The following is a 22166-nucleotide window of genomic DNA, read 5'->3' as shown; positions in this document are numbered from 1 at the left end:
CTTCATTGAAAACGTTCCGGAATTGCTCCTGAAAAATTCATTCTTCACCTGAGTCAAATCTAAATCAATGACACATATAATTCCATTGGCATTTCCATTTTTAGCATTTGTGACGTGCATACAAATTTCTCATGTAGTATTTTTCTTTTTCTTTTTGTAATATTGTCAGTGTAGTAGAAAATATTAATCATAAAAAACTCCTTACAACATTTCTTAGGGTTGTTAGGCCGGTCGAAGTACATTACTCAAGAACCAACCTTCATTTCCGCTCAATGCTTTGTGCGAAATTACTTTTTAAGGATGAAACTTGAATTTCTTTTCCCTCACTCATTTTATTTTATTTGCTTGATAAAATCTTCCTTCGCGCGGGGGGGGGGGGAAGGCTTGACTACTGCAAAAACAATAATATATAGGTTGTGTTTGAATTGTAATTTTTTGGAGTTTTTTTGTAGAAAATGTACTGTAGTGATATGATATATGTGAGGTAAAAAGATGGTTAAAAATGTGTTCACGAGAAATGTAGAGATTTTTTGATGAAAAATCCCTTTCCAAACAAGGCCGAGATCTTTTTACTTCGTTGTATTTCTCCCTGCTATGATAATGCTTGAAGACGTGAGGTGGCCAGCTTGTTTGGATTGTGATATTTTGCAGAAAAATTTTACGTTTTTTCGTGATTTTATGAACACATTTTTTCATTACAAAAATTTCAAATTGTTACGGTATATTTTTCTACAAAAATTTCTAAGAATAGCAATTAAAACAGGTAGTTGACCCACACATTAAGCGCATATCACAGGTCTCTATTCTTCTTAGGTCTTCAACTATATCTGCTCAATTTACTTTGAATAAATAAATGCGCTACCTGAGTTAACACTGATGAAATGTAAACTGCTCTTATGTAAGTTTAAATAAAGATCTTAATCAGGCTCTTTGTTCCATAAGTAAGTATCTTAATCAAATTCCGAGTTTAAAATTCTGTGCTCTGTAATAATCCGATTCAGGGAGGACCCAAGTGCAAGTTATAAAATTTAGCCAAGCGGCAGTTTTGTATTAGAATAGAACCACTGAAAGAACCATAAAAAAACCAATTGTGGGATTAGGAGTTATGAGATAACCCTTTCCCTCTAAGTAAGTTAGTCTCTTTTTTTTTTTTTATGTGGTCAGTTTCTTTTCCCTATGCATAAACAGCAGCTCTGCGTTTTAAATTGTCAATCCAATAACTTGTGCAAGTAAGCCCATATTTCTTTTCCGCCAATTTGGGAAACAAATTTGTTTTCGTGTAGAAATGTCCTCAGTTCAAGTTCAAGCGTGCCAGCTTACGTATAGTTGTAAGTAGATTATATATATATATATATATATACACACACTCTCTTGTAAGTAAATTTTTTCTTTATATAAAAAAAAAAAAAAAAAAAATTGGTGGGAGAATCGTAGAGTGAATTTAATTTATTAGGATTGTAGAAAATTAAACGAAATGGGAACTTAATTCGTCCCTAAATCAGGATCGTATGAAGACAAGCAAAGTAGGGGCGAGCACCAACTCCACCCCGAATACCCCCAATTTTGTGAATTTTTTCAAAATTGACAATAGACTAAGAAATTCGCCCCACCATCATTGGAGAGATTTGAGGCAGTGGTTGTCATGATTTACACTTGACAACAATAATATAATTGTTGTCCTACTCATCATCCATCATCTTCTTCTCTCATCGCAAATTTCTGAATTCTTGGCTGGTATCTACCGTTCGTATATACTATATAGTATAGATGTGGCTTTCCGGTCCTTTTCAGACTGTCATTTGTCAAAGCGAAAGCTGAGTTCTACAAGAATCCACCCGAACCCAGAACACTACAAGAGATGATCCCAGCGGGTCCCGATTGTCATTTCCGGTGTGCCTTAAAACACATCATTACATTATTACTAATGGAAGTCTACGGACTTGGCAAATCGATTAGCACTACTAGCCAGGCAGCTCATCTGCTCCGATCCGCGCCATCTCATCCGTGAGTTTTTTTTTTTTTTTTTAAAAAAAAAAATTTATCTAATCAATATTTAAAAAAAAAGAGAATAAAAAAGCATTACCCTAACATAGTAAATGTCCGTCTAAATCAATCGATGGTCTGAGAAGATTTGTTTTTCCGTGAATGTCAACTGTACTGTACTGTAACAGGATCATTATTATGGAGACGAATGACGACAATATTCAAGCCGCCTGATTGGTCGCATTACTTTACGTTGTTGTCACTTTTTTTTTTTTTTTTTGTCGACACAGGGGTGTCCGGGTCAATTTTTACGGGGTCCAACTATTCCCCTGTGGCTCGGGCCCGGCGCCCCAACCCGACCCTAGCATGTTAAGTGCGCGGAAGAATCCAGCAGAGTTGAGGCTCGAACTCGGAACCTCTCAGTCCCTGTGGGAGGAGGCTACCGCTGGACCATTCACGCGGGGGCTTATGTTGTTGTTACTTAGTAGTAGTAGTAGTAGCGGTATTAAATTAAAATTATGAGTCGGCAGCGGAGAATGCACCAACAATATATATGACACAAAATTGAAGCTGTTTCGCCGTAATATTGAATCAATAGCTGAAGTGATAACTGGGGTTCTGAGTCGCAATTAGCTGCATTTGTATCTGGGGGCTTACTTGAAAAAAAGAACTTAACATCAAGCAATCCTTTTGATTCCTTGCCCACTTGCCCTCTATTGCGGCTGTTTTGACTTGCAGGAGTGAGACCTTGTCAGGGAATTGTTGGACATTCCATTATGTTTTCCAATCCACCTCTTATACTTTATCTATCAAGTGTATTTTATTCTATATATATCATGTCACAAAAAATACTTCGATAATTATTTCATTTGATATTGCACTGCACCTCATCTCTTACTTCCTTAATCATACTTTCAAAAGATTCTTTTCTATTAACTTTCTGAAATTAAAATTCGTAAATGGTTAACTTTTCTTTCAAAAGGTTGAAGAGACTTTAATTTAGTGATTAAGGTTAATTAGTTTGTCAACCACCTTCGAGGGTTAAATAATAACTACGAGCACATCTCTTGACTTTGTTATGGCTTGAGTATTAGTCCACCACCAATCTGTTTCAGAAAAAAAAAGCCTTTCTTTACACCCCCCCCCCCCCCCAAAAAAAACCACAACAACACCTCCACCACCTCTCAAAAAAAAATAAAAAAATCTCTATGTCAAAACCTGTTCATCGCCGGAAGCATATTGTAGCGTACGTGATAGAACATAGGAGTCAATCCATGAAAAACTAAGGATATTTACGTAACTCTCCAATTTAAAACAAAAGGATATCTATGTAACTCTTTACTTTTTAATCAAAATATTCTTTGCCTTGTTCGTTCTTCTTCTCTTTTGCTCTGGGGTTGGGGGAAGGCGACTAATATATATTAAATTTGAGCAATACAATTAAATTGAGTCATCGTACAGTACTGAATAGTTTGAGGGATAAACAAGGTCTTGCAACTGTTAGGAAATTTTAACACCAGACGGGCCAAACCCCAAAACAAATTATGTAAATGCATGTATCAAATCAGGGAGGGTCCATTTCGGGGTTTTGACATCACTTGGATCATATACCGTTAGGAAATTGGCTTAATTTCTTTTAGTCAAGATTTTTATTTGGTGTGGAAAGTAACTAGTTTCCTACTTAAATTTTAGTTACTTGAAATAGTAGTCAAGTAAAGTCCTATTTGATTTAGAATTAGATGTTATTTCCTACTCTATATGAGTTTAGGAATTAGTATTGGTTTTCAATTGTTATTTAGTTTTTTGGCCAAGTAATGTTCTTTATAAATAGGTAGATTGGCATACTACAAAAACACAAGAAAGGAATGAGAGAGTTCTTAGTGGGTGAGAAGGTTATACAAGAGTTGGGGCTTGAGAATCAAGTTGTAATCTTGTGGTGGTTTTCTCTTATAGTAAGAACAAGTTTTTCTCTCCGTGGACGTAGGCTTGGTGATTAAGCCGAACCACGTTAATTCTTGTGCGTTACTCATCGTTCGTGTTAGATATTATTTTATATTAAATTGTTGGTCTTTTCTTTTTCAAATAATTGGCCTGACACCGTAACATATACTGATGAGGTTTTCTCATTGGACAACTCATCATCAAAACGTCACCTGACCTTTCTGAACTAATAAAGGTCAATATATATGTATGTGTATATATATATATATATATGTATGTATGCATGCATTTTTCAGAAGGGGTTAGTTTAGGTAAAGCATTTGATTATTCCCCAAACTATCTGAATAGTATTAAGTTGGCCATGAATCCTCCTCCCAACTTTCCCCTCTTCATGTTGCGCTACTTCCCCTTGTAAATCTTGAATGATTTATAAGGTATTACCCTTCTAAAAGCCATAAGGTCAATCTTTTTTTTTTTTTTTTTTTTTGTATAATACTTGGTAACATCTTTTGGCTTCAATGAGAAACTATACTTGCAAGACAAAAAGTATAATTCTTGCATTATTTGTAACTCTTTTTTTTTTTATTAATAAGAAATAAGAACAAAAAAAAAGGTATGATATGTGCCAAATCCATATCCTGAATTGTTCCCTGGACTGGTTGCCAATATGTGATGCAACTATCATGGGGGGAAAAGGAAAACAATGGGAAGAATTAATACTGGTGAGAGGTAACCGGCAGAAGCCGTATAAGAAAACAAATAAAACATAGGAGCAAGTGATTGGTGGTTCTGTTTCTTGGGACCTTTCGAAGTTTGTAAAAGTGGAGGGTGTACGGCTGTACTAGCCAGAGCGTGCAGTTGTACCTTTACTCTCTTATTATTATGTTGCGCCACAAAAATGTAGACAGAGCCCACATCAGTATCAATATCGGTATCGATTGCCAAATTGAAATCCTCCCTTGGCTCTCTCTCTCTCTCTCTTTCTCTGAGAGACGAATCTCTGTCAGCGTTAAGGAGTTGTCTGTGAAAAATCCACCAGCAGCCTAGTACTGTATTGTGATTGGGACTTTCTGAGGTTTCTTTCGATTATGGATTTTTTGATTCTTACAAGCTTGTTCTGAATTTCCAGTTGATTCCCTTTTGACTCCTTGACTAATTACTAGTTGCAGATTCTCTCCTCCTCCCTTTTACGTGCATTTATGGAAAATTCTCAAGAGAATTCTTTGACTAAACACCATGTCGACGTTCAGGGGCTGGTGGCCTCCTTACCACCCTCCTTCCCCGCCGCCTCAACCGCCATTCATCCACCGCCTGCTGCTGGTATCCAAAAGGTACTACTTGTCCTCTAGCCTCCTTTTTCTTTTTCTAAATTAATCCACGCATTTACATGCTACACTTGACTAAGTCAGCATATCTCTCGACTTTCTTGTGACTGAACTCTGATTTCTTTAATGAGAACTCCTCCCTGGCCTGTCAGAATTTCACTTCCATATTCTCCCTTTGCCTTATTAACTGATCTCCAATTAGAATTTTCATTGCCCGTTTTTTTTTTCTCCCCTTTTACTATAATTTAGCTAGGACTTTGGCGATAATCCATACTATGATGTTTGAATGTTCCGAGAAATAAACTTTTTCCTTTATGGTGCAATTCTTGGGCATCATGTCTGCGCGCTGTAGCTATGTCTGCCTTGACTTCTTCATTTCAATCGTCCCACTAGAAAGTTTCAATTTTGCACTTTGAAGTTTCCCCTTCTGATCAGTGTTTTTTTTTTTTTTTTAATTATTTTGGCAGGTTAGAGAATCAAGTGAAATAGTTGAGGAATCAACAAGTAGTCAGCACCAAAGGAATGAAATTTTAACTGTGGATATACCCAAAACAACAGCTGATGGCTCCATAGACGATTTTGTGAGGATAAACGTGCCTCCGTCACCAACTCCTAAAAAAGTGAACTTTTCACCATTACCGAGTCCCGGTCATATCAGGTTTAATGGATCCCCGCTTCCCTCCTCATCAAACAAGGGTAAAGCATCAATGAAGAGCCTCCTGCCTAAACTGAGCTTTAAGTTTCGGAATACAGATTCAGAGATCGAAAAGGCAGCCATGCTAGCTCTAGGTTCTCCACTCGGACCACAGGAGAAGAGGTCAATTACAAGGACATTTTCTCTTACAAAGCTATTTACACCGAGGATGAAGAGAACATCATCTTTACCAGTAACTCCAATTGCTCATTCAAATCCAGAGTCAACACATGGAGTGAATGGAAATTCAGTTGTGAGTGATAGTTGCTTCATATTAGCTTTTATTCTATTTTATGCAGTTGCTTTGGTTAACTTTTTAATTGCTACTAAATAATATGGGTAATTGATGGTTCTTTCAGTTAAGAAAAATATGATGGAAGGATCACCATTCTGTGTTCATAATTTTATGTTGATCATCTTTAAGTTCTGTTCTATTCTTTTCATTTTCACAATTTTGCTGCATAGAAGCTTGGAACAAGACTTGAGTTTGCTCCTGGTGCATTTTCCAAGTTCCTCAAGAATTTGCATTACATACAAAGTTGAAGCTCATGTATACAATTATTAGTATGCTCTTCTTTGGTGCTAATTCGCTTTTTGCCAAGTAACTTGGAGATACTTTATCTCTAGCTAGTCTCTTACAAAATCAGTTCCGTTACAGAAAGGTGGGACATTTTATCCCATCCACCGCTCACGCTCAGTCCCGGTGTTAAACAAAGATGGAAGTGTAAGGCAGATTGATAACTTGGGTGGTGTAATTCGTGTCATCCCTGCTACTCCACGGGTTACAGAACACAATGTACCAACACTGGACGCAACTGCGAAAGTTGATATAGGTGTGTCATTTTACTAATCATGCTTATTTTATGTGATGCAGCTAAGTATTTTATTAATTATTATTATTGTTATTATCTTCAATATTACATAGGTCTAGGTTCTTACTCTTTGATAAGTTCTAAAAGTTTCTTATTGGTGATCTGGCTGACTCCAAGAAGGAGAGTAGTGGCACCTAATTCCAAAGCAGCAACTCAACCTTTAGATTCTGATCTCCAGTAAACACAATACCTTGAGATATGAAAAAAATGCATTCAGATCTATCTGTTAATCATTCTATATATGGGAAGAACCAAATCAGAGCTTGGAACTGTAACTGCATTTCTGGAACTCGCAGAGATAAAGTTGTTCAAGAATACTAAAAGGAATTTAAGATGATTTCCATGAGTTCTTTATGGTAAAATACATGCTCAAGCAAAATTGGACTAGGGAGAGTTCTCTGGTACGAAGAATTATCAAATAATTGATAAAATTGATAAAGGGGCCCTTTTTGTATCATACTATGTAGGATTTGAACCTTCGACATCTGGTTTTGGGGATTTTTGTTCTACCTTTTAAAAGGAAGGATGCCGTATGTTGACCAAGTTTGCAAATCTAGTGCATCTATAATCCCATTTTTTCTGACTTGTGATAACCAAGCTCCACCTTATTTTAGTTTTTTGGTTCAGATGGAAGTGATAATAATGGTGAAGATATCCCTCAAGAAGAAGCAGTTTGCAGAATCTGTCTGGTTGAACTAGGGGAGAGTTCAGAAACCCTTAAGATGGAATGCAACTGTAAGGGTGAACTTGCCCTGGCCCACCAAGATTGTGCTGTGAAATGGTTTAGCATAAAAGGTAACAAAACCTGTGATGTCTGCAAGCAAGAGGTTCAGAACTTACCTGTAACACTCTTACGAATTCAAGAGGGTCAGCCCCGAGGAAGTGCAGCAGTTAGGTCTATTGAAGTTCCTCGATACAGGCAAGTCAGAAATGTTTGCTTTCTGAATCTTTCTGTGTCTATATGTTTATAACTGACAGAGTGTCTATATGAAGATGCTATGTCTGCATGCTCATGGATCTTTGTGTCTGTGTGTGTCTCTAAATGTTTGTGTTTTTAAGTTATAGTGTTATTAAAGTTTGAAATCTGGAGATTTAGACTCATTCCTGATTGTTCAATTTTGTGATCAACTGTTGATAGTGAAGTGCATGAAGTTGTTTAAGAAAGTTAAAATCTTAAATTTTCTAACTACTTGATAACGATGGTGTAATCGTCTGCAGGGTATGGCAGGATGTTCCGGTTCTTGTGATCGTCAGCATGCTTGCTTACTTTTGTTTTCTTGAGCAACTTTTGGTAATTCATGCCACTTTGTATTGCTTGCTTTGGAATGAATCAATTGTTCTAATGGTATGATTTGGTGTACAGGTTATAAAAATGGGATCTGGTGCCATTGCCATATCTCTACCCTTTTCCTGCATATTGGGTCTTCTTGCATCCATGACATCTACTACAATGGGTATATGCCTGTAATGAAATGTTGTCTTTTCGCTTGCAGTTTCAAATGGTTGATTTACTAATTTATCTGCCTTGATCCTTGGCGCTCAGTAAGGAGAAGATATGCATGGATGTATGCAACTATTCAGTTTGTTTTGGTGGTTCTCTTTGCCCATGTTTTCTACTCGCTGGTAAGAAATTCTTCATTTAGAATGATAATTAAAGATTTGCTAGGTAGGAGAAGGCTTTGAAGAGATGACATTGTTATTATCTTTTGAGTTGATTAATTAATCTGAAATGCTAAGAGCGTATGCTGACGGGGCATTTTCATTTATGGCTGCTGGAGAGTAGCTTCATGTACAGGCAATTTTATCTGTGCTGCTAGCGACATTTGCTGGATTTGGAGGTGCGATGTGTGGGACTTCCATTGTTTTTGAACTCATGAAATGGAGGAGACGGTGGAATGCTTGGTCGACTCAGGAACGCACCTCTGAGGAGGTTTTGAACCCAAATGAGTTGTCAGATGGAAGGGGCGCACAACAAACTGAGCCTCCAGAGGCAGGTAGTATGGTCACCTCAGGGATCGATCGTGGATAGACAGTGAACACATTGACCCCGCGACCACCAAACAGCAGTATGCCAATTGTACAGGAAAGTGCTACTACTACTGGTTACTTGAAATATACTGCATTATAGAGTCTCATTCGACTTTGTGGCAACACTTGACACCTGTTGTCAAAAATTGTGAAACTCATCGTTCAAGCCAACATGGTGATGCGACTTCCAGCAAGAGGAGCAAGAACCAGATACATCAGTTGCTTTTGGATTCTTTCAGGGAATGGTGTATATGTCAAGTTTAAGCCAATCACCAATTGCATTGGCGTGGGGGGAGGATCAGATCTGTGAAGTCTGAATCTTTCACCTGTTGTGTTACCTTGGCTTTTGGCTTTGGGGTGAGGATTAGTTGCCTCTTTTGCGATATATGATAAGCGAATCAATTCAGTACCGACTGGCTGATGTTATTCCCAGAGCAATTCATATCCAGCCAGACCAAATCTGATTCATTCAACAATTTTACCCTCCAACGCTCGACCTCTCTCTTGACCCAAAATGCCCAATTGTTAGGGTCCCGCTATGATTGTCATGTCGTCGAGAAACCTGCTCAACAAAACCTGTGGATTATGCTGCAATTTTTTGAATTCCTCGGTTGATGAGGATGGCTGTCCATCGTCATCTACAACCCTTTTTTTCCCCTTCTAATTTGTCTTGGATAGAAAACAACACCAATACCAGTTATTGTATTACCAGTCATCAAAATGCTCTCTACAACCAGTAGAACACAAACTCAAAAAAATTGCTCGCAAGATGGAAATCACATGAGATAACGTCGCAGGTTTTATGAATTCACGCAATTCTAATATCATAGGCATCTGCAACCGTGGGAACATGACGGTACCATCATTTGATCTCTAAAGTCATAGGGAAAAAGAAGGGGCCCCGGCCATCTACCATGTTGTATACCGCATCTGTGGACTGTGGTATTTTATAGGCTTTTCATTTTTCTTTCTTTTTGGTCGCACTCTTGTTTTTATACTGTGGTGTGATACATTATAATGGACGTATGACATATAATTTGAATTTGAATTTAAAATTAAAATTTTATATATGTATCATGCATCTAATCATGATAGTATATATACTGTTAGTGTTTATAAAATTAACTCATTACTTTATTCATAAAATTCTTTGATAAAATATAACTTTGAAAATTAAAGACATACTAAAATTCTCTTTATCCCCAATTTGTATCCCTTGAGATTTTAAAGATTCGCAAAATACCAAAAAAAAAAAAAAATTTTGTCTGTTACATTCGTCGAACTTGCGATATCTACAATATTCATATTTTCCCTAGTCAAAGACAAGTTTGACTGTCGGGAATCAAAGTGTCCGACAGAACGAATTTAGCTCTGGATATAAGCCACTCTCGCGACAGCATAACCTTTACTTCAACTATTAGTCTATGGTGTTCACACACAGAACTGCTTAGCCTACTTACTAAAGATATATATATATTTTTTTTGTTAGTGTAAGCGGGGAGGATTCGAACCCGAGACCTCTTGCTTACACTCCCTCCTCCCATACCACTCAACCCAACCCTCCCCCCAGCCTACATACTACAGATTAGCCCAAAAGGCAGACAGCGTTTAATGGACGATAAAATAAAAAACAAATTCCTCATACATCCCTTACAGTTAAGCGCTTTTTAAAATACATCTCTTGTCTATGGTTAACTATTTTTTAAGATACACCTTTTGTAATTTAAAAATGTCTACTTACATTCCTTGTACTTTGAATTTAAATGGAAAACATATAAAAATGGAGTTCACTAACATAGATTTCACTATATACACTATTCCATAGTACAACTAGTTACTTGATTCTAATTATGAAAGGTCTTAATAATATCTTTCTTCTACAAATTCCTCCAATTAACAATTGCAATCTATAAAAAAAAAAATTACAAATTATCACTATTGGAGCGCAAACCTTTGATCCTTTTTATAGAGTGCTAACATTCGATTGGGGACATTTTCAAAAGAAACACGTTATTAAAGCCTGACATTATTAGCAGCAAGTAATTAGTTGCATTGTTGAATTGGGCACGTTAAATTGTCACTAGAAGAGTCCATTTCAATTTGTTTTCCACTCCAATTTAGAGTACAATGGGTGTAAGAGGACATTTTTAAATCACAAGATGGTATGTATCTAAAAAACCTCTTATCCACGAGGGGTATATGTGAAATTTATCCTAAAATAAAACAAATCCAACAACTTATAGAATGGATTGGACGACAACAAAACAAAATCCAACGACTTGCTGCCGCTACATAGTTTAGAGAACCCAAGCAACATTGAAAGGCATCCCTTCGTTACAGTTTCGATTTAGCAGTTACCATCTTCAGACCTGAACTAATGGTTGCAAAATTCAAACCGACTCTCCGTTCCAATTATCTCGCTGCATTTCAAACGGATTTTTTTCAATTTGCATGTAAAAAAAAAGTAATAGTTCACCAAAAAAAAAAAAAAAAACCAATAATGTTAGATTAAAAAGCATAATTTAAATGTCAACCAGCTGTTTCCAGGCAAATTTGGCTACAGATGACGAAAAGCAACTGGAAACTACAAATTTTAAGCAGCTTCAATTATTTATGCCGGTCATTTCATGGACAGCCCTTTCATACTTACAACGTGGCCGGGCACTCCCCTCAATTTCGTGGTGCCCAGACTGCATTTCAAGCGCTGGCTATACAAAAAAAACTTGTCAGTTAAATCTCTCTGCAAACGAGTCAAGTCATATAATTTTTCAGTTCTAGGAAAACATATGACAAGAGCAGCATGCACCGTGCAGCTCGACTCAACAGTCTAGTGACACATTGACGGCAGGTCATTGCTTATAACTGGAGCTGACTGCCTTTCCTGATATCAAGGATTTATCCTTCAAACTGGTACCTAACAGTGATTCAGAGTTGCTCGATTGGCTTTCAGCAAAACCGGGTCGCATCCAGACCTTTATGTGCCCCTCTCTGCAGACGGTGAGGACAGATTCTTGTGTGAATATCAAACCAGAAAGGGGTTCGGTATGGACACGATGAGCAACTAGTGGAGATATCTTTGGAACATCTCTCATGCTTGGAGCAGTTTGCAAAGTACCAACAGGGCAAGCGCTGTCCCAGTGAGAAGACTGACTTCCAGTACTAAAAGTAGGGGACCCACCAGGAGGACGGCGGACTGGCACTACAATTTCATCCATCTCCAGATCCCATAAGAGCAATTGGGTGTCCTGGGCAACATCAAGTTGTGAAGAGTAAGATGAGTATTGCAAAGAACTTGATTTCTAAGAGCATGTAACGAAGTAAAATGAATGATGTACTTGTTAGGTAGCATAGATTTTTCCACCTCAACATGTTCATGGCTGATAAAATCAATTTTATGAACTCAAAGTACAATAAAAATGACATTTCCAAGGTGAAGAAAGATCCCAATCAAAGACCAAACAACCAGGATGCTCTTTAGCAGACATTTGAAGAAGTGTCCATTCCCTTAAAGTCCAAGAAGATTCCACCAATAGACCAACCAAAACCCAGTTTATAAGCCAAACCCAAACCCAAAGTTAAAGTGGTGGGCCTAGCAGAAAAATTCTTCTTGACATCTCTAAACCAACCTGAGATCGATCGACCCATCACTCAATGAGAAAAGACAACTTTATTTGCCTAGACTAGACAGCAAGGTTCCTGGAACTCTAATATTGTTGATTTTGTTTGATATTGATTTTCTTCTCGTGATTTGCCCTAACAGATTATATCAATTATGTATACTACCAGAAGAATCAGTTAATAAGTTAGAGGACAAAACATGGGAGATCTCTCATGCACCTTAAACTTTATACTAACCAATACAAACTTAATAGAAGATAACTTGGGCTAAATTGAACTTTTGACTTAAAACATAACTCCTAGATATTGATTATTATCTTCAAGGCAAACCTATAAGATGCTTTTCTCAGGTAAATCAGAGGGAGCTTAATTAACTTGATCTTGAGCGGCAAAAGGTCAACCTTTAAGAGATGTTCAGGCCTCACCAATAAAATGAGACCAGCCTCAGCACAGACAATCTCAAGCCAAAACCCAGCTAATCTAATACCAAAACATAAACAACAAGGCAAATAAGTAGCAAGTTTCACCCATTAAACAGCCAAACGGAATTTTAACTGCCAATATCACAGTAAAGTACTGAGTTGGAGAGGGGAGCCCAGTCAACAAGAAGCTCCCAAGCCCTCGCAACTTTGATTTTTAAGTGAATGTGCCAATGCTACATGGATCGGCAACCTATGGACTTGCAAGGAGCGGAGAGTCAGGTCCCTAATCAAAGGGCACAGAAGGATGTGCGACAAGAAAGGAGTAGTAAAGAAACATAGAGATCAGAGATGATACTTGCAGATGGCCATAGAAGTCTCGACTTCCTTTTACACACAAGGATTTGTTTGATAATTTTTCATTTAGTCCAAAAATAGGTGCACCAAACTGCAAGTAATCCAAGATTGGATCAGCCGGATGGTGGAGATATAACACCTGTAGCATGACTAATTAAGTATTGTACCCAGAAAACTAGCAGTCACTTAAAACCAATGGGATGTGCTAGCAAGGCTCTAATTTTGAGCAAATAAATTGTATGGCTTGATAAATACCAATCTTTCCTGCATTTTGTAATGTTCAAATAACATGAAATGAAACGACTAAGGTTCCAACGTTTAAGTATCACAATAAAAGAATAAAAAGGAGTATATCACTCAATACTGTGACCACACAATGGACACTTGGAAAGAGGACATGTACAAGAATCTAGCGGCCATGACAGATTTTATCCTTGTCAGATTGATGGATACATATCATGACAAATCGAAAAGAATAGAACGAAAACGGCAAAAGAGATATTACAGTAACTCCATGGTACCTGACCAACAGATCCAAAACGATAAACAATATTTTCTCCAGTGCCGTCAGAATTTGGTGCAGACCAATACGAATCAAATGACACTCCGCTGACCTGCCGGCATCCGTTACAAAATGTGTGAGGTAGTCATCAGCATGCAATGCGACAAAAGGAAAATTTTGACTGGACCTGCTAGAACTCACCCACGAGTTGTGTCCCTCACCCCATGCTACAACTCTCCGATCATCCATACTCCATACTTGAACCAGGTCATCCTCACCTCCAGTCAAGATGTATTTTCCATCCATGCTGTTGTTTTATTTACTGTCAGTTATCTCTTCTCTTGTGAAAAAGGTAATAAACTCTTATTGATCAGCTTAATCAGATGAAAAAGGCCAACCTTGTCATCAGCTGGGAAGATGACAGGCACTAATGAACAAATGATGGGCCTTTTTTTTTTTTTGTTTTTTGGTGGTGGGGGGGAGTGGTGGGGGGGGGGGAGAAGGGTGGGGGATGGGAGACAACACTCACCTCCAAGTGCAGCATAATAAAGCACCATAATAGCTCTTCCCGCCACATATAAGTTGTTCATTTTTGTAGTCAAATACTCGCAGATAACCTACATTTGTTAAACTGCCTCAGCCATTCCATATTTACATATTTTCATCTGAAGCTACTTATTTATCACAAAAATACAGAATTATTAGATGGAGATTATACCATCCCTTCCTACAGTTGCAATATAAGCTCCATCAGCTGAAAAGGAGATGCTATTTATCGAACCTTGACAAATATGCCATCTAGCAATAGGATTCTGAGTACGAAAACACAAAATGACTCAAAATAGAGCTGGATAAACTTGAAAAAACTATAAACGAGATACCGATGACACAAACTTAAAAAAAAAAAATTTGTGCAGACCTATGTAATACTTCTCCAGGTAGGAAGATAATATACTGTAGTGAAAAGCAATGGAAGATAAAGAATGAAAATAGAAAAGAATAAGTTTAAAAAATAAAGTGATTATGTCGTCTCCCAGTTCCTAAACTGAAGTCTGTGATTGTGTATCCAGTCAGCTAAGACAGCACATTAGCAATACCACATGTCAGTATCGTACACCATGGAAAACCAAAACGTTGTGAGAGACATGACATCAGTTAATTGGTCACTCACCAAAACAATCCCTACTCCAAATTCATTTGAACATTTACAATTATTATCATTAATGGCAAATAGACCAATAAAGGTCTGAAAAGGAGAGGTGCCACAGATCCCTAGCAAACTGGGTTTAAAGTAACACCATTACTTCATGTTGACAAAACTTCTAAGAAATAATGAGTGACCATCACAACAAACACATTACATGCATAGGAGTAATTAAATAGAGAGTCTGAAACAAAAGGCAATACTGTTTAAATCCTTCTATCCTTGTAAAGCTACACAACAAATAAGTCCGAAAATGAGAATACATGTGTATAACATACTATATTTAGCTCAGCCAATCTTATCTACCTATAGTATAGAATTATTGACTGCTACTCGAAGTTACTAACACACTGTTGCTGAACAAGACCTAGGAACCTTACCACTGATACCAGTAAAGCAGTTCATGAAGATAGTAACCATATCCAAATATGAAGAAGGAATGCTCATTAGACAAAATAGAAGACTACTTTCTCAATCAACAAAACATTTTGCTAAGCAAGAAGAAGGAAGTATACGTGTGTAGTGGTGGATGAAGAAGATAAACTCCCATTAAATAAAACAGTACCTTACTGTAACGTGCATGTACTACAGTAAATTGGGTTTGATCCTTAATAATAGGGAATGAAGGATCCCCAGAACCATCTTTGCTCTGAAAGAAACACAGATACATACCAGTCGGATGTGGATATTAAACGGCAGATGTAAAGAAAACATACATCAACAATATCCAAAGACTTGCCTTTTCATATACATACAAATTTCCATCTGCATGAGCAACAACAAATGTGCCATCACCATTGGGTACCCAAGCAATACTTGCACAACGACTGCTAAGACAAGCAAATTATTTGAACTCAGCGAGGAAGTTCTGGACTACCAAAAAATATATATTTCAACATAAGGAAAGGAACATAATTATTGTAGTTCAATGGTCCAAAGACATCTAACACAACTACGGAATATATTTGTTGCTGATCAATGGTCTCAAGGCATCTAATGCAACTTTTCTATTCACTTGATTAAGTAACCGTCAACTTTAAAACTTAAAAGTAGCTGTGAACTAAAATTAAACGCCACCACATGCCCTCCCATACAACCAACCCAAGACGAAACCAAGTAGTGGACTCAAGGTAACACTTGAGAATAAAAGTCTAGACCTTCTACCACAAAGATGTTTACCACTACCATGAATTTGCATTCTCATGGTACTTGAGATTTAAGTTTGAATAGCTTAATAAAGCAGTCCCAATAGTTAAAGCACCTATAAGCTTTCAAATTTCGTGTTGAAAAGCAAACTCAATGGGCACTATCCTGCCTGCTAGTCGCCACCCAATCAATCACGAGACCAAGCAAAATAACTAGTAACTTATGAGCTACTAAAAGAAGCATAAAAAACAACATTTAGGGACCTCAATTAGCAATTCTCAGATGCTGAAACCATCATTAAACATGGTTGTGAGATAGTAAAGCAAGAAGCCATGGGATTGGAGGAACTTTGGAAACATATTGTGGTCTAGGCAAAGAAAATAATGTTTGAAGAGGTAACAAGAAGATCTTGAAAAAACTATAATAATTATCAAGAAAACGACCATTAGTCTTAAAATTTTGTTAAAAAGAACTGTTTTGGAAAAATTTCATTATTTCTTTTGTTCTTATTTCTTTACCTTTTTTCAATGCAAGGGGAGCATAAGTAGGACAAGAGCAATTTCTATCATTGGGATTATAAACCTCGTGAATATCAGCTCAGCAGAAATACATGAAAACAAACTTCTACAGACAACCAAGATGATGTATCAGAAACACAGCATAAAAGCACTAGATGCTATTTGAACAAAACTGGAGAGACGATATTTTAAAGACAAATTTGATAAAATCATGATCTTACGTATTATTCACAGAACCATCTTTATTATAATGCTGCGCACCGACAAGCTTCTTGCCAACATCTTGTAACTGTTGTCGAAGAGACACAGAGTACACTAAGAATTAAAGAAAAAATTAGCCTCCCAAGGAATCACTGAATAGCTCATAAATACTTGAGAGAGGGAAGTACTTCTTGAGTAGAACTAAAAACTTTACCATCTCCAGAATTTAATCCAATAAGCAAATCATGCCCATCCTTTGCATCCGGCTCAAATGCATGACAAACAGGATTTGAATTACTGAAATGTATAGACTTTACAGGATCCTACATGAAACATAAACCTCTCAAAACTTAATCCAGTGCATACTCTATCATAATCTGAAGAAACAAGATCAAGACAACCATTATAGTACCTTATCTTGAGAATTTAAGTCACTTATGAAAATGGCATCGCCAACGTTGAATACCAAGTAAGTGCCTTTGCCGTCAAAATTTGAATTAGATATCACACTGTTAGAACTTGAAGCCCCCAATGACCCAACTCTATTACTACTACTACCACTCACTGACTTAGTGCCTCCATTTCCTCCAACAAAACTAAGTGCCCTACTTCCATTCCCTCCACCCAAGAACCGTGCTGCAGCTGACCTAACACCACTGCTTACTCCAAGACTTGACGATAATTGTGATGGTGCCTGCATTGGCTTATCCTTGAGATGAGCTAGGGTTACCTGACCATGAAAAAAAAACCCTCAAAACACAAACTTGGTTCTGATTTACTTCTTTAGATGCACACTGTTGACCATGCAAGATTTTTCTAAGCATAGCCAGCTCTTTTTTGTCTTATCTTTTTCTTTTCATGCCCAAGTGAACCTTAAAGAAGAATTGATTCTTAGGTCCTGGGCAGATTAATTTTGTAATGAGAAACTACAACCCGAAAAAAGAAACCTAGATATTCAACACAAATAATTGGGGATAACAACAGAAACAAAAGGTATCAACGATATAAGTTGGATTGAAGTTCTAAATTTATACAAAGCAATAAAGTACTCCGATTAAGTGAAGGTCAGATTTCCAAATTCACTATAAATGGACTTCAATTCTACTTGATAACAATCCCAAGTCAAAATCTGATAAATACATATAAATTTAGCCACGAAAAAACTCAATTGCAAACTAGCCATTTGTACTAATTTCAAGTTGCAAAATTCACTGTAAAAAAAATATGGGAATCTAGCCTCTAATGCTAATGCTCTTCGGTCCACAAACCAACGCTGGTTTAGCAAAACAGGCTAGATAACATGAAAGCTGTAAAAAGAAAGAAAGGAAAAATAAAACCCTAAACTGATGAGAAACGAATAACCTGGGTTACGGTCTTTCCATGGGCATAGTGAAGCAGACCAGAAGGATGAGTCTTCTCGTACTGAAGCTTGTATCTCCCTTCTGGCGTCTTGAAATACGTCTTTAAACCTGGCGATTGTGCATTATTTGCTGATGCCGATGAAGCCGACGGCGACATCATGTTATTACTTCCGGCCGTATTGATCATTTTTTTTTTTCAAATAAACAAACCCAACAATTGATAGTTATACGTCTTCAAATCAAAATCCCCCTTTTCCTGGCAGTATTAAATTGCAATGGGATCGATCACACAGTTGCAATTTCAATTGGGTCCGTTTTGTGAAGGAATTGCGTTTCGGGTGTTTATTGTTTTGTTGTATCAGTGAAATATAAGGGGGATGGGACCAGAGGCAGAGGCAGAAGCAAACAGGGGAGAAAGGCCTCCCGGTCCTGGGAGAGGGGGAAGCGTTTTTAATGTTTAATGACGGAATAGCTTTCGAGTTTTGAGTTTTGGGAATTTAGGGGGTAAGTTGTAGTTGTTGTCGCAGGGCATTGACTTTTGTTTTGGGGGGTTTGGGTTTTGGGAACGGAGGATCGGGACTCGGGAGGACAACCAAAGTCTTCTGTTTCTGCTTCTCTTCTCGGTGCAAATGTGTGCGCGAGTGTGTGTGAATTCCACTGTCCGATGCCGATGGCGAAGGGGTCAGTTTAGTTCAACTGAGGGGTAACGTTTATCATCTAAGAAGTGACTGTGAATTGGAGACGCACGGCATACACGTCGTGGACATCAGGCACCACGGAGGTATTTTTAAAATGTCGATGTTTATCCGTGTATGCAACTTCAGTGCTGATGTTCGGAGTTACGGTGCACTTTTAACACCGTCAATAAATATCATTTCATAAAATTAGGAATGCAGTTTTTGGAGTTAAAAATATTTTTAACAAACGCTCAAGTTTAGTGCTTTTTAGAGTAATTTTATGATTTTAAAAATAAAACATTTAACTTAATCATTTTTTCCTTTATTATGAACTAAATGAAAAGATAAATACACTTAAAAATTTTCAAATTACGCATTATCTATTACAAAGTACTCATTGAACAATATCTCCGAATAATATATTTAAAAGCGCTCAGATGTTAGGGAAGTACTTTTCAATAATTTACTACAACTCCAAATGGGAATCATACAAAAATCAACTAGGTTGATTTTTTTTTTCCTAACTATATTAATGTTGAATATTGCTAAGGGTGTAAATTTGCTCATTTTACTCTTTTGTAAAAGTTATATATAACTCACAATTGTGGGATCGATCGAACATTCGACTAATTTAAAATTTCTTTACCATCGACATATCGACTTTGTTATTGTATTGGCCGCTAAGTAGGATCGTGCAATTGCTATTGAAAAATTCTAGCCAGATCACACAATTAATATTTACCGAAAAGTATTCACCAAGTAGGTTTTCCAAAATTAGTGAAGCAAATACACAACGGATGAATCAAGAACACGTTACATGATCAAAATCTTATTTGCGGCATCCTCATTTTCAGCCGGATGCGGACGCAGAGGCGTGCATGATGACTATAGAGCTGGCCTCCGGTTCCAGGTATTGGGCTTAATGCATTAGGCCCAATTGTAGGACAGGCACCCAACAGACCAAACAAAACCATGTGCCTTGCCGTCCCATACGTTGCCCCTGACGTGTAATAATAAAGAAGCCTAGCAGAAAGGGCCCAGCCAATATTGAAGCCCATAGTGTTAGGCTATTAAAACTGCGTCCAGTCGAGCCGTCAATCGTTACGCATTAATGGAGCAATTGATTTAACGGCGATGGACGCCCGTTTACGGAACAAAAGTTTGTTCCGCACGTCCACGTCGATAATAATGGATGTACCTTTGCATTTCCTGCTATACATGCATTAATCAGACGGATTACGGCGGCCTAACCAGAAGATTTTGACATTTCTCTTGCTTTCCATCTGGATAAATCTCTCTCTCTCTCTCTCTCTCTCTGTATATATATATATATGCTGACAAATTTCTCAGACTTTCCAAAAGCAAATTAACTTTTTATTACTTCCACTTCACAGATTTCAAGAGGAAAAAGTATTCTCCTACCAATTAATACTTAAGAACTTATATATATATAAAATATATTTTTGGAGAAAAATCATTTTCGTTTGAAAACACATGAAGAAGCTGTCGTATATATGTCTATGATTAGCCTAAATGATGATTGATGGCGATGGAAAAATGGCATAATCCAATAGCTGGTTTTCCTCCCATGCCAAGCAAAGCCGCAGCTGCTTCAACATCATCAAAATCTCCTGCCACCTTAAATCGCACCCTTCCACCTAAAGGCTAAATCCCTGATTTCGATACCCCACTCAACTTTTTCCCCATTTCACTTTCGGGTTTTAATTTGCAAGAAAGAAAATTCCATCAATTAAGCTCACTATATATACTCAACCAAATCATCCCACGTCCAACATACTCGATCAGCTTTGATTAGCTTCTTTCTTCTTCCAAACACTTTCACGAGGCCATTAATTATTTTATTAGTTACTACTACAAAAGTAAGTGGAACCCCCGCCTATCCCATCCATGGAGATGATGCAGGCAATGCCAACATTTGCTTCTCTCTTGCTGTTTTGCATCCATTTCACCTCCATTCTTGCTCAGTCCCCTGCACCGGCTCCTGCACCGCCAGTACCGGTTCCAGCACCCCCAGCACCGATTCTAATACCCCCAGCAGCGGCTCCTGCACCCACAGGCCCGACCAATATCACTGCAATCCTCGAAAAAGCCGGTGGGTTTTCTGCATTTATTCGCCTTCTGAAAAGCACCCAATCTGCAGATCGAATCAACATGCAGCTCAACAAGTCCGAGCAAGGCCTTACCATCTTTGCCCCAGATGATTCTGCATTTGCAAAACTCAAAGCAGGCAGCCTGAACTCTTACTCTAACGAGCAGCAATCCCAATTGATACAGTCCCATGTCCTTCCTTCTTTTATGTCCGTCCAACAATTCCAAACCGCGAGCAATCCATTGAGCACACAAGCTGGTGGAACTAACTACGGCCAGTTTCCGCTCAATGTGACCACATCAGCAGCTTCAGTGAACCTAACCACAGGTTTTGCCAGTGCATCAGTTGTTGGCACAGTGTACACTGATAACCAGCTTGCTGTGTATCAGGTGGATCGAGTACTTCTTCCACAAAGGTTCTTCGTTGCTCCACCTCCATCTCCGCCTCCAGCACCAGCTCCAGCACCTTCAAAACCCAAGAAGGCTCAATCCACTGCAAAGCCCGTTGAATCTTCAGGTGCAATTAGTCTAATCCATGAAGGCTTGCTTCAAGCTTCCTACGCATTTGCACTTCTGGCAGCATCTTGGTTAATCGGATGAGCGGATGAGGACCTGATGTTGATGGAAGCCTGTGTGCCAGCGTGTTGTTACTTTGGTTGTTTTTCTTGTCTTTTCATTTCCTATTGCCAATTTATTCTTTTGCAATATGTATATGAATTTGCTGTTTTGAAGGCTTTGTTATATTGATAAGGTGTGTCCACAGATCATTCGTGTTCCCTGTATAAGCTTCATTCCAAGCCCAACAAGGAAAGCAGGGATCATATAGACGTAAACCTAATTGATTTGAAACGATTATAAAGCAACACACTTCCGACAAGAACGATATTCTGAAATGTGGAAAAGGAACCGCGCGCGCTTACAGCATGGTCCGCTTTAGCTTAAAAGCAAGATAGAACACCGGATATCCGTAGCCAAGAAGTATAGCAGCTACAGAAGCTTACCCAAGTGGAGACCTTATTCCAATAGAGCTGTCGCATGCAGGTTTAGAAGCAAACACAAGTCATGCATTAGTTATTGCAGATATGATCTACCAGCCAATTGCACATCATGCAAACATAGCTAATTCAAAGAAGAAATTATCGTATTCTGATCCAAACAAGCAGACATATATCTGTAAGCAGTTGAGCAAAATTCCTTTTAAGCAATAAACG

General features: G+C 37.9%; 3 protein-coding genes across 10 annotated transcripts; 2 read left to right on the top strand and 1 right to left on the bottom strand.

Moving 5' to 3' along the window:
* The first annotated feature begins 4667 nt into the window (after positions 1-4667).
* On the top strand, positions 4668-9252 carry LOC140004495 (uncharacterized). 2 transcript variants are annotated; one of them, XM_072054422.1, is made up of 9 exons: positions 4668-4999; positions 5094-5255; positions 5717-6196; positions 6602-6776; positions 7443-7734; positions 8034-8106; positions 8179-8269; positions 8359-8438; positions 8599-9252. In XM_072054422.1, exons 2-9 carry the CDS (start codon positions 5124-5126, stop codon positions 8842-8844), a joined length of 1569 nt encoding a protein of 522 aa, XP_071910523.1. In that variant the 5' UTR covers positions 4668-4999; positions 5094-5123; the 3' UTR covers positions 8845-9252. The 2 variants fall into 2 exon arrangements, with proteins under 2 accessions (XP_071910523.1, XP_071910522.1); XM_072054421.1 differs by having other exon boundaries at positions 5088-5255.
* A 1665-nt stretch (positions 9253-10917) lies between these two features.
* Positions 10918-18949, bottom strand: LOC113695899 (uncharacterized). 7 transcript variants are annotated; one of them, XR_011816696.1, is made up of 14 exons: positions 18171-18949; positions 17221-17538; positions 17023-17131; positions 16829-16922; positions 15683-15770; positions 15509-15592; positions 14458-14551; positions 14269-14356; positions 13941-14046; positions 13759-13851; positions 13239-13328; positions 11650-12088; positions 11494-11551; positions 10918-11263 (listed from the first exon to the last, which is right to left on the bottom strand). XR_011816696.1 is itself a non-coding variant. In XM_072054416.1 (13 exons), the coding sequence occupies exons 1-12, from the start codon at positions 18354-18356 to the stop codon at positions 11693-11695; spliced, it is 1746 nt and encodes a 581-aa protein (XP_071910517.1). In that variant the 5' UTR covers positions 18357-18949; the 3' UTR covers positions 11329-11551; positions 11650-11692. The 7 variants fall into 7 exon arrangements, 5 of the variants coding, with proteins under 5 accessions (XP_071910517.1, XP_071910519.1, XP_071910520.1 ...); XR_011816697.1 differs by having other exon boundaries at positions 11494-11547; XM_072054416.1 differs by lacking the exon at positions 10918-11263 and having other exon boundaries at positions 11329-11551.
* A 1452-nt stretch (positions 18950-20401) lies between these two features.
* LOC113695532 (fasciclin-like arabinogalactan protein 11) lies at positions 20402-21740 on the top strand. The gene has a single exon (XM_027214658.2). The coding sequence runs from the start codon at positions 20755-20757 to the stop codon at positions 21553-21555; it is 801 nt and encodes a 266-aa protein (XP_027070459.2). The 5' UTR covers positions 20402-20754; the 3' UTR covers positions 21556-21740.
* Positions 21741-22166: the final 426 nt, after the last annotated feature.

The sequence above is a fragment of the Coffea arabica genome, chromosome 6e (assembly GCF_036785885.1).
Source record: "Coffea arabica cultivar ET-39 chromosome 6e, Coffea Arabica ET-39 HiFi, whole genome shotgun sequence".
Classification (NCBI taxonomy): domain Eukaryota; kingdom Viridiplantae; phylum Streptophyta; class Magnoliopsida; order Gentianales; family Rubiaceae; genus Coffea; species Coffea arabica.
Note: the sequence above shows the minus strand (reverse complement) of the source record. Positions and strands in the feature narration are given on the sequence as shown.

What these genes read in the sequence shown, in the direction of transcription:
- LOC113695899 (XM_072054416.1), bottom strand. Translation starts at nt 18,356, where the DNA reads ATGATCAATACGGCCGGAAGTAATAACATGATGTCGCCGTCGGCTTCA. An exon ending in ATTTGTATGTATATGAAAAG is followed by an intron (nt 15,593 to 15,682) that starts GCAAGTCTTTGG and finishes TGTTTCTTTCAG; the next exon opens with AGCAAAGATGGTTCTGGGGA. An exon ending in GTTTTGGATCTGTTGGTCAG is followed by an intron (nt 13,329 to 13,758) that starts GTACCATGGAGT and finishes GATTACTTGCAG; the next exon opens with TTTGGTGCACCTATTTTTGG.
- LOC113695532 (XM_027214658.2), top strand. Translation starts at nt 20,755, where the DNA reads ATGGAGATGATGCAGGCAATGCCAACATTTGCTTCTCTCTTGCTGTTT.
- LOC140004495 (XM_072054422.1), top strand. Translation starts at nt 5,124, where the DNA reads ATGGAAAATTCTCAAGAGAATTCTTTGACTAAACACCATGTCGACGTT. An exon ending in GAGTGAATGGAAATTCAGTT is followed by an intron (nt 6,197 to 6,601) that starts GTGAGTGATAGT and finishes GTTCCGTTACAG; the next exon opens with AAAGGTGGGACATTTTATCC. An exon ending in CATGACATCTACTACAATGG is followed by an intron (nt 8,270 to 8,358) that starts GTATATGCCTGT and finishes CTTGGCGCTCAG; the next exon opens with TAAGGAGAAGATATGCATGG.